At 42.2% G+C, this 10,814-nt stretch overlaps 1 protein-coding gene across 1 annotated transcript; it reads left to right on the forward strand.

Moving 5' to 3' along the window:
- The first annotated feature begins 5,912 nt into the window (after window positions 1–5,912).
- On the forward strand, window positions 5,913–10,108 carry LOC149146325 (uncharacterized). Its single transcript, XM_089452721.1, has 5 exons — window positions 5,913–6,766; window positions 6,884–7,197; window positions 7,666–8,603; window positions 8,745–9,489; window positions 9,963–10,108. The coding sequence occupies exons 1-5, from the start codon at window positions 5,913–5,915 to the stop codon at window positions 10,106–10,108; spliced, it is 2,997 nt and encodes a 998-aa protein (XP_089308847.1).
- Window positions 10,109–10,814: the final 706 nt, after the last annotated feature.

The raw sequence follows: 10,814 nt of genomic DNA on the forward strand, positions 1-10,814 counted from the left end.
AGCCAAACAGCCAGGGATAAAAATGGTATTCTAAGCCCAATGGTTCAGTCATAACCTATTGGAGTTGAGTGTGGAACTTGTAAAATAATTAAGCCATAATCCCAAAGAGTCTAATCGAGTTGATTAGAGCTCAAGGAGACGTAGACCAAGAGGTTTGGGAAAACTCCATATTATATTGCTATTATGTGTGATTGCTTATTGCTGCATTATATGTTTTACATCAGTTCAAGCAAATAAACTTAAAGCACTTAACACTTAAAGTACAAACACAAGCATACACCTATTTCAAGTTATTAATTCCGCTAATTATCAATCATAAGCATAGATCTTGGGAACAATTTGGAGTGGGAGAGGTTCTTGTAAGCATGACAAGAAGCCTTTAGTGCCCCATTTCAGATCATTTATTGAAACTTTTCCATATTGTGGATTGAACTTCCACATGTATGATCCAATATCCACAATAAGAGATCATTACAAGTCATGTAAATATACGTAAGAGTATCATCGAAAGACTTGGGTAGAAGGTGAAAAGAAGAAGAATGTTTTTATTTTCTAAGAAGTTATCTCAAAAATAGATTATAATTATACCCAAACAAAAGTGCCCAAGAGAAAGTATCTCAATAAGAAGGAGCTCAAGAAGAACATGTATAAAAACTAAAGAAAGAATAGGAGGCAACTCAGATAGAATAGGAAGCTTCCATAGTAGCTCATAAACTTGATCTAAAAGAATGGGAGGAAGAAGAGATGAGGAAATAAATTGAATGGAAGTGAGGATCTGAAGAAAAAAGGAAAAGACAAGAAGAAGAAGAGAAAAGACTATAAGATGAAGTAGAAGATAAATCTCGAGAAGAAGGGCTCCAGTATTAACATGAAAAACCATAATCGAAAGCTTAATAGGTTTCATCTATCATATAGGTTGACTCAGTGACATCGACAGTTCTAGATATCATATGAGCCCACTTGTCATCATGTTAGCCAAGAGGAAGAAGGTGGTTAGTTTGAACATGTTCAAGTTCAAAGATAGCCCAAACATGATTTTGGAGTATATAAAGAAGACATATGTCACACCACATATACTGTGGGTATAGATTACTGCTGAGAGGCCCATGATGCTTGACACTCAAAATGACCCCCTTGCCATGGCCTCAGTAAACATGGTATTTTCAAAATTTAGGCTTCTGCAATTTAAAATTGGTTGAGGATTAGTTTTAGGATTCATTGCATCAGATTTAGGATATCTCGATGTTTCAAGCCATCTAGTGTGGCTCATCTTTAGGAAGAAAAAACTGATGAGGAAAATGTATGGGATCTCCTGGAGCAAATGAAGAAGAAAGATGCACATATAGTTGAGCTAGAACAACATGTTAAATTTCTTAAATCAAAGACCAAAACAATGAAATAAAAAAGTATTAAGGTGGAATTCTACAAGCCATGTTCCTTAGAACTACATGAGTCCAACAAGTATCTACTCTTACAAGTGTATCTATTCCTATAGATTATGCAATATATTTCAACCATACTACTACTACTTTGGTAGCTAGCCAAGGAGAGAGGGACATAACTGTTAGGAGTATTGCATGTTTTAGAACTATCTAGAACAATGGCCCAAAGAATATCATCATATCTCATTAGAAATCCCTATAATTAGCACATAAGAACTAATGCATTACTATATCACTTTCAAACGAGCTTTGAAGATACTTGAGACGTTAGAGAATGACATAGCTCGATTAGTTTCACAATATCAACATCATTACTCCTTAGAAGAGAGGATAATTAGAATATATAAACTTCCATAAATTAGGACCCAAGAAGAGGTCGGGCAAGTGAAGCAGCAAGCGAAGAATTGGAGGAGTTTTTGAATGTGAGGGAATTGTCGTCACTTGTAAATTTACTAAAGACAAGTTAAAAAAACATTTGATGGAACCGGATAAGAAGCATACAATGTTGCAATCATTTTTGGTCTCATGAGTTAGTTCCATAGAACACATGAGCTCACTTGCCTATGACATAGATGGGCATCACACCAACCAAGAGGAAGAAGGTTGTTAATTGGAGAAGTTTAGGTTCAACCATAGGCCGAATAGGGGTCATGGATCATACAAAGAAGACATATTTCATGCCACATCTATTGTTGATATATATTAATATTTGAAGGCCCACAGTGCTTAACACTCGAAAGGACCCCTTTTCCACGGACTTAACAGACATAAAATTCTCTCAATCCATTGAGATAAATGTATGGGATCTCCTGGAGTAGATGAATAAGAAAGATGCACATATAGCTAAGCTAGAGCAGCACGTTAAATTGATTAAAGAAAAGACCAAAACAATGACACTAGTAGTTCCGTAGATCACATGTTCTAAATGAGTGACACTGAAAGTTCTAGAGATCACATTCCACTTACATATGACAGAGATGGGCATCGCGCTAGTCAAGAGGAAGAAGTTGGTTATTTTGAACAATTTTAGGTTTGACCATAGCTTGAGTAGGATCACGGAGCATACAAAGAAGAGACATGTCGCATGACATCTATCATAGGTATAACTTACTATTGAGAGGCCCATAGTTCTTGACACTTGAAAGGACCCCATTTCCATGGCCTTACTAGGCATGACATTCTCGCAAGCCTACGAAAGAAATGTACGAGATCTCTGCGAGTAGATGAAGAAGAAAGATGCACATATATCTTCTAAGCTAAAGCAATAGGTTAAATTTCTTAAATTAGAAACCTAAACAACGAAATAAATAAGCATCAAGGTGGAAGAATACAAGGTATGTGCCTTAGAAGTACACAATTCCTACAAGTATCTAGCCTTATAAATGTACAAATGCCTGCAAATTATGCAGTAGATTTCAACCTAACTAGTACCTCTTTGACAACTAGCCAAGGAGCAAGTAACTCAAATACAAGGAATATTGGATGTTGTGAACTATCTGGAATGATGGCCCAAATAATATCTTCAAGCCCCAACAACACTCCCTAGAATTAGCACATATGAACTAACAAATGAGTTTATCACTTTTAACCAAGCTTTGAAGACATAAGATAAATTAGAGAAGGTCATAGCTTGGTTAGTGGCACAATATAGGTAACATTACTCCTTAGAAAAGAGGATCTTAAAAATGAATAAACTTCCATTAATTGGAACCTAAGGAGAGGTTGGGTTGAGTGAAGAAGTAAGAAAATAATTGGAGGAGCTACAAAATGTGAGGAAATTGTCTTTTATTGTCTTCACTATTAAATTCACTAATGAAAACTTGAAACAACATTTAGTGGATCCCGTTAAGCAACAGACAATGTTGAACTCATTCTTGGTCTCACTAAAGAAGGATGTGCTAATTCTCTCCCAAACCACTTCATAGTACAACGTAGTCTTGGAGATGTTGCTACCTAATTAATATGTTGCATCATACCATGAAGTATGGGCGACTTATCTTCAGGACATCATGAAGCTCCCATTTGAAGATCCAATCATATTGTAAGAACTATCAACCTCATTGTTAAGACCTTTAAAGTATTTTCCTTTATTACATTTGCAAATCATGAGAAGTTGAAGATTTTTTAAATAACTTCAGATAAGTTCATCACTTGTAAGGAGGAGTTGAATTGCTCGGAGGTTAGGCCCTTCTGGAGGAGCTCTTGCTACAATGGCGGAACCCTAAACCCTAGGTCTTGTTACAGGGTTGACTAACCATGGCGACAGGCGTTTTGCGCATTGGGTACAGGGATCACTGATGGTCTGAGTAACGACAATAGCTACGGGTTTCTCGGCGCATTATTATACTCTGCGGTCCCCTCCTGGATACACTGGTGCTCTGGCCCCCCTACCTTTCCGCTGGACAGTTTCCCTGATCGTTTCTTGTTGGCATACACTGCACCGACAGACAGCATGGGAGAAGAAGATATTGTTGACTACGAGGCGGACCCCATGCCTCACCAAGACATCTGGGCGCATCCGAAGCGGCCTCATATGATCCCGCGGAGTGTTGCACTGGGCTACGAGACAGGTGCTTCGTCTCTACAGCCGCACTTGCCGCTCACTGGGAAGAACAAATCCCCAGACTTCAACCTCGTCGACTCTCTGCCACTTGAATGCCCGCCCCTATCTCCTGCGACGATTCAGTTGTTGGGCTCATGCTTTCAGAACTCACCTTCTCTCGACGCTCCGCTCCAGATTTCCAACCGCCCTGCATTACCACAGCCCCCACCGCCTCCGCCTCCATCAAACTCTCAATCACCTTCTGTTTCCTCTATGCCGTTGGCACAACAGCCCCCCCACCGCTCCTCCCTATCCCTTCTCCCGGGCACTAGTAGCTCTGTTCCTCGCTCTCCGATTCGCTCGGGCTGCTTTACTACCCCGCCGCTACCGGTTCGATCCGCTGGATCCGCACAGCATAGCTCTACTGATCCTTGCCGTAAAATTCTTAGGGAGAATCCTTTTGGAAAGCGCTCAGAGAAGGTGACAAAAGGCAGATGCCTTCGAGCAACTGATTCAGACTTCAACATCAACTTTGGGCCTGAAGCACCGCTGCCGGATGTGATGGATTCTTCTCGCAAGGTCCTGGTCGGTAGGGTCCATGGACGCACCTACACTGTGGAACGACTCAAGCTCTGGGTGGAGGAGATTTGGGGCACTTTACTCAAAGAACTTCCAGATATCATGGTCCTCACGAGGGGCTGGTTCGCCTTACATTTCCATAGACCCAAATACACCCAGTGGATCCTCTCTCAGTATTGGCACATTGAGTTAGCACCAGTCATGCTCAAGGGTTGGGATCCTCTCTTCGACCCGGAACGTGAACAACTGGGGGATGGACCCATCTGGGTTCGCCTACCTGGTCTGCCCTGGCAATTTTGGAACCCGTATGTTTTTAAGAGAATTGGGGACACTCTAGGTACCTACCTGGAGCACGACAGATCGTATGAGAAAACGGGAATCAGGACTATGGCTCGCATACTTGTTCATTTGGACACCAGGCCGGGATTAGAGGAGAAAATCACCCTGCACCACAACCATGTCTCACGCAAACAGCTACTAGACTACGAAGGCGTTCCCTTCCGCTGTCAAAGATGCCATAAAATTGGCCATCTCTATAAGGATTGTCCACTGAATTCGGGGGTGACTTCTGAGGATACCAAAGGACCTCGATAGCAGACCACAATGGATCAAAATGCAGGAGCTAATATTCCTACGGAAGGGGAGCAGACTCAACAGGAGACTCCATCCAAGAAGGCGGGTGATAGTACCAACAAGATTGCTCGAAGGAAGGCTTCATCTACTCCAGGGCTGCCGCATGCTCGCTCCAAGACTGCGGAGGCTGTACCTACTCATCCGGGTAATGCTTCCACTCCCAATTGTACTCACAATTTTTCTGATGATATGCAATCTATTGTATACTCTTCTTTGCGAACTTCCCACACCGAAAATGTCCCCCTCCCCTCCATCCTTTGCACCATAGCCCCTCCTCCACCCACTTTCTCTACCACACCTCCCTCTCACAACCTGGTATTGGGCTGTCCTGATTCCCCCTCCTCTCCGGTCGGATCCGGATCACATCACTATCATCTGAGACCCCGGGCACATTCTAGAATTCTGGGACTGGGATCATCCCCTGGTCGCCTCCGCAAGCAAAAGCGAGGCAGACCATCTAAAATCTCTTCAGCAAAGCTAAATGTTGTTGCGGAAGTCGCCATGGGGCGACAGTTTACCATTGATCGGGCACTTAGAGCTATTGAGCCCCTGACCTGCGGTTCCCCATGATCTGGCTCTCCTACAATTGCAAGGGACTAGCCAACCCCAAAAAAAGACTGGCTCTGAAAAGACTCTTACATGAATCTAGATGCGATATCATTTTCCTTCAGGAAACACTTTGTACATCCGAGGTGGCGGTGCGAAGTCTACAAGCTATGCTCCCTGGCTGGGTTTTACATGGATTGGATGCGAGTGGTCGATCTGGTGGGCTGCTCATTGGAATAAATCCTAGAAAAAGTAGGCTACTCTCTGTTTGGGGGGGTAGTGGCTTCCTTGGCATGGACATATTTATGGGTGACTTGGGCATCCCCATCAGAATTATTAATATTTACGGGCCTAATCAGAATAGACTCCCATTTTGGCAAAATTTTCTAAATGGCAATCATATCACTCAGAATACAGTGATTGGGGGTGATTTCAATTTCTCATTGGGGGTTGGAGAATCCTGGGGACATCATGCTCAGAGCGACCCTATTGCGGATCAAATGAACATGTTATTAGATGCACACCACCTCGTGGATATCCCCATGAACAAGAAGCTTCCTACTTGGCACAATCAGCGCACAGGAGAGGCTGCTCTGGGGCGGCGGTTAGACAGATATATGATACATGAGGAATTGATACAATTGTTCCCTTTATACAGACAATGGGTCAGCACTGGGGGCCTATCAGATCATCACCCGATTCTACTTCAGATCAGCGATAAAAAATTAAAGCCGCGCTCCCCCTTTAAATTCTTTGCTGGATTTCTCCAAGAGCCGGAATTCATCAAGCTGGTCACAGATTTCTGGGCATCACAACCCCCGCTGAGGGAACAGAGGAAAGCGATGGATTTCTGTGGTAGACTAAAGAAGCTCAAAGAAATGACTGAGACCTGGGCGAGATCAAAGCGGAATAGAGATGAACAGATACTGAAGGACACTGAAGAACAGATAGCTCTATTGACTGATGAGAGGGGGGCGGGCTATCAATCCGATGATTCAAAAACATTACTAAACCAGTTGCTTGGGCAAAAATCGAAGATATTACAAGAAAAGGAGGAGCTATGGAGACTCAAAAGCAGAGCCATTTGGCTCAAAGCTGGGGACAGTAATACTAAATACTTTCATAATCTGGCAAATGGCAGAAAGGCATCAAATACCATCTGGAAGCTACCACGGGAACCAGATGGTTGGGCTACCACTCACCAGCAACTTGCCAGTCTGGGGGTAACACACTTTAAGCGACTATTCACGGCGCCGAATGTTGTCAATCTACCAGACATCATCAGTCTTGCAGGAAATTTTCCTCGGTTTGTTGGACAGGAAGACATTGAAGACCTTAATCAACCAGTTACTATACAAGAGCTGGAAAGTACCCTTAAATGGTTTAAGAAAGATAAAAGTCCGGGGCCAGATGGCTGGCCAGTGGAGTTCTACCTGGCTTTTTATGATCTGCTAGGTGAGGACTTATTGGAAGTCATTGAGGAGAGCAGGATCACTGGGCACATACATCTGCCTATGAACCAGACCTTCATTGCCTTGATCCCCAAATCTGATGACCCCACATCCTTCAATGATTTTCGCCCTATCTCTCTCTGTAATTGCCTCTACAAAATCATTGCCAAAATCATTGCCAACCGCATTAAACCTATCTTGTCCACACATATATCTGCAGAACAATTTGCCTTTCTCCAAAACCGCCACATCCAAGAGGCCATAGGCACAGCCCAGGAAGCTTTACACTCTATTAAGTTGAAGAACCTCAAAGGCATTTCACTAAAGATCAATCTTGCAAAGGCTTTTGACAAGGTAAATTGGCTCTACCTTAAGATGATTCTTACCCATTTGGGATTCCCCCACATGCTCATAAACTGGATTATGGGATGTATATCATCTATCTCCTTTGCCATCCTTATTAATGGTGCAGCCTCTGCTCACTTTAACATCAACAGAGGTATCAGGCAAGGCTGCCCCCTTTCCCCACTACTCTTCCTTATTGTTATGGAGGGACTGAGCAGGCTCATTGCTGCTGCAAAAAGGAATGGAGACTTCAGCGGTCTCAAAATCACTGAACAATACTCTCTTACCCACCTACTGTTTGTTGACGATATTTTAATCTTTCTCAATGGAAGTGTCTGGGACACCATTGCACTAAATGATATTCTACAACTCTTCTGTAAAGCCACGGGCATGGAGATCAACAGGCAGAAATCCACCAGATCCATGATGAGATGCACATATCTGGAAACTCAACTGGCGGCACAACACTTCCCCTTCTCGGAAAATAACATGCTGGAGGGCATCAAATACCTTGGATTCAGATTAAGGCCGGATGGCTATAAATCTGAACACTGGTCATGGCTTATAAACAAAATTGAAAAAAGGATCATCTGCTGGCAACATCGACTACTGTCAAAAGCTGGTAGACTACTGCTGATCAAATCTGTACTTGAGGCTACCCCAGTCTACTGGATGTCCCTCACATGGATACCAAAAGGCATCCTTCAAAAAATTCAACAAATCTGCAACAGGTTCCTGTGGAATGGCAATAAAAAGGGTAAGATATTTGCTTGGACAAGATGGTCCCTGGTTTCCATGCCCAAGAGATGGGGAGGGTGGGGACTAAAATCTCTTTCAGAGTTTGCACAAGCGTTAACAGCGAAACAGGGCTGGTCACTCCTCAAGATGGACAGTTTATGGGCGGAAGTAATACACCAAAAGTATATTTGGCCCTCCAACATCATTGAATGGCTTCGCAGACCCACATGGAACCACCAAGGCATATCTGCGATCTGGAGGGCCACACTAAAAGCTATGCCACTCATCCGAGATAACCTGCTATGGAAAATTGGCAATGGTGCACAGGTCCGTATTGGCTTAGACCCTTGGCCTGGTTCAGGGAACGCACACTTACTGCCGGAAGGATTGATTCGACATCTAAACAACAGGGGCATAAAATATCTGGCACAGATTGGCGATCTACAACGATCAACTATCTTCACATAGGCATGGGTCACAGATCGTCAGTGGCATCTTTCAGACGAATGGACTGAATATTGGAAAGGATACATACAGGCACTTACCGAATCACACATCAAGCTTCATGAGGAGGAAGATGAACTAATATGGGCGCCTGCCAAATCTGGTATTTATGCTCCAAAGCTTGGCTACATAAAGCTTATCGAAGCTAAGAAACCTGACATACAAAAAAACTGGTGGTCTGATATCTGGCAGCTTCAAGCACAGCCTAGGGCCAGGCTTCTAATGTGGAATATCATTGCAGACAAGTTACCTACAGGCGCCACTCTAAGGAAACGGGCTTTCGCTGGACCAACTTGGTGTGTACTTTGCAGAAAAGAGGAGGAAACAACACCTCACCTATTTCTCACCTGTGAGGTTACAAAGGATTTATGGCATCAGGTCACACAGACTCTCAACATAAACACAGTTTGGCAAGGAGCAGATATACCCACAGCCTGGGAACAGTGGTGGACTGCGGTGGCTTCTGAAAAGGCCAGGAACTTACCGCCTGTGGTGTCCTGGTACATTTGGAACAGGCGTAATGCCATAATCTTTGAAGACAACAGGGTCAATTGGCAACTAATTCCGCCGTCCATCTGCGCGGCATACATGGAAATCCCATTTGAAAATAAAATTAACACACCCAGGAACATTACGCCTGAAAATATCAACAGGGATATGCCTTGGGCATATTTCGATGGGGCAGCACCAATGCAAGGATGTGGGGGGGGTATTTTATTTCATCTAACAGAAACACACTTTTTTCACCTGAGATTGGGACTCGGCCCCGGTACCAATAACCATGCAGAACTTATTACATTGAGACATCTTCTCTACTTTGCTCTATCCAAAAACTGTCGACAAATACAAATCTTTGGGGACTCAAAGATTGTGATTGATTGGGCAAATAATAAAACTATCTGTCATGCATATTCTTTGAAACACATCTTGGAAGAAATTGTTTTTCTAAAAACACATTTTGACCAGATCACTGTTTCTCACATCTACAGGGAAAGAAATGCAACTGCTGACCGGCTCTCGAAAGAAGCGGCGGATCGGCCTCTAGGAGACTGGCTGATTGAAGAATACAATCCAGAGGGGATGCACAGATTCTATCATCGACCATATATTGATGGCCTCCAACAGGGGGACAACCTCCCCATCTAAATTTTTGCTCTACATGTTTATTTTTGTATATAACAGCACAGTTCAGATCGGTTCTATACTTATTTTACTGCATGAGGGATATATTCCTCAACTCTGTCTATTTTTGGTTAAATTTTGTGAGACACTGTCTATCTATGACGGATACAGAACCATCGTATCCTAGTGACACATACTGGATGTAATTTTGTAAATTTTTGAGCAGTGGTGAAAACCACACTACAGCATATGCCTTGGCATCAACAGCATGTAATTTCTATTATTTCTCTTTAATAGAAATTATGAACTCTATTTTCTCCGGAAAAAAAACTTGTAAGGAGGAGTTACTAAATTAGTCTATACATGTTGTAAAACTCTCAGTATTAAGGAATTTTTTTTTTTCCTAGAGACCAGAGTTAGGAAGTCAATAATTTTGTATTCATTACTATAATATTGAGAAGCCTTGAAGGCCATTGTTGAACCCATAATTTGACATGGATAGTGTGTTTTTTTCAGACTACTCTTGAGTAAGTTCACTCAATTATGTACTTTGGGAGATGTATTACTACTAGAGCACAAACTAATTCATGCAATATATAGTCTTGTCTCTCATGTTTATTGTTTTTGTTATGTATATTTTATTAATGAGAACTTATTAGATAAAAAAAAAACTAACTATTATAAAAAAAAAATCTACTAAGTTAAACACTTGTTGTGTATTGGTTGTCAGTTAATTATTTCCTTAACTATGCTGTTTTGTGTTTATTTTCTCATTGCTTCCTGGTTCTTACCTATTTTCAACTTTAGTTAGCTTAAATTAGTTTCATTTTCCATTTAAATAGTTGTAGCATAGAGTTTGCATTCTTATGTTTTGAAGACCATTCATATATCACAATACTCTCAAAAACCAAG

This window comes from Pinus tabuliformis, chromosome X (genome assembly GCF_031772625.1).
Source record: "Pinus tabuliformis cultivar Carrire ecotype Pingquan chromosome X, CPIR1, whole genome shotgun sequence".
Classification (NCBI taxonomy): Eukaryota; Viridiplantae; Streptophyta; class Pinopsida; order Pinales; family Pinaceae; genus Pinus; species Pinus tabuliformis.

Excerpts from the sequence above, each read along its gene's own strand:
- LOC149146325 (XM_089452721.1), top strand. The coding sequence starts at position 5,913 with ATGCTCCCTGGCTGGGTTTTACATGGATTGGATGCGAGTGGTCGATCT. Across the intron at positions 6,767-6,883 it reads TTACTAAACCAGTTGCTTGG|AAAGGCATCAAATACCATCT; the intron begins GCAAAAATCGAA and ends GGCAAATGGCAG. Across the intron at positions 8,604-8,744 it reads AAATTGGCAATGGTGCACAG|GCATGGGTCACAGATCGTCA; the intron begins GTCCGTATTGGC and ends ATCTTCACATAG.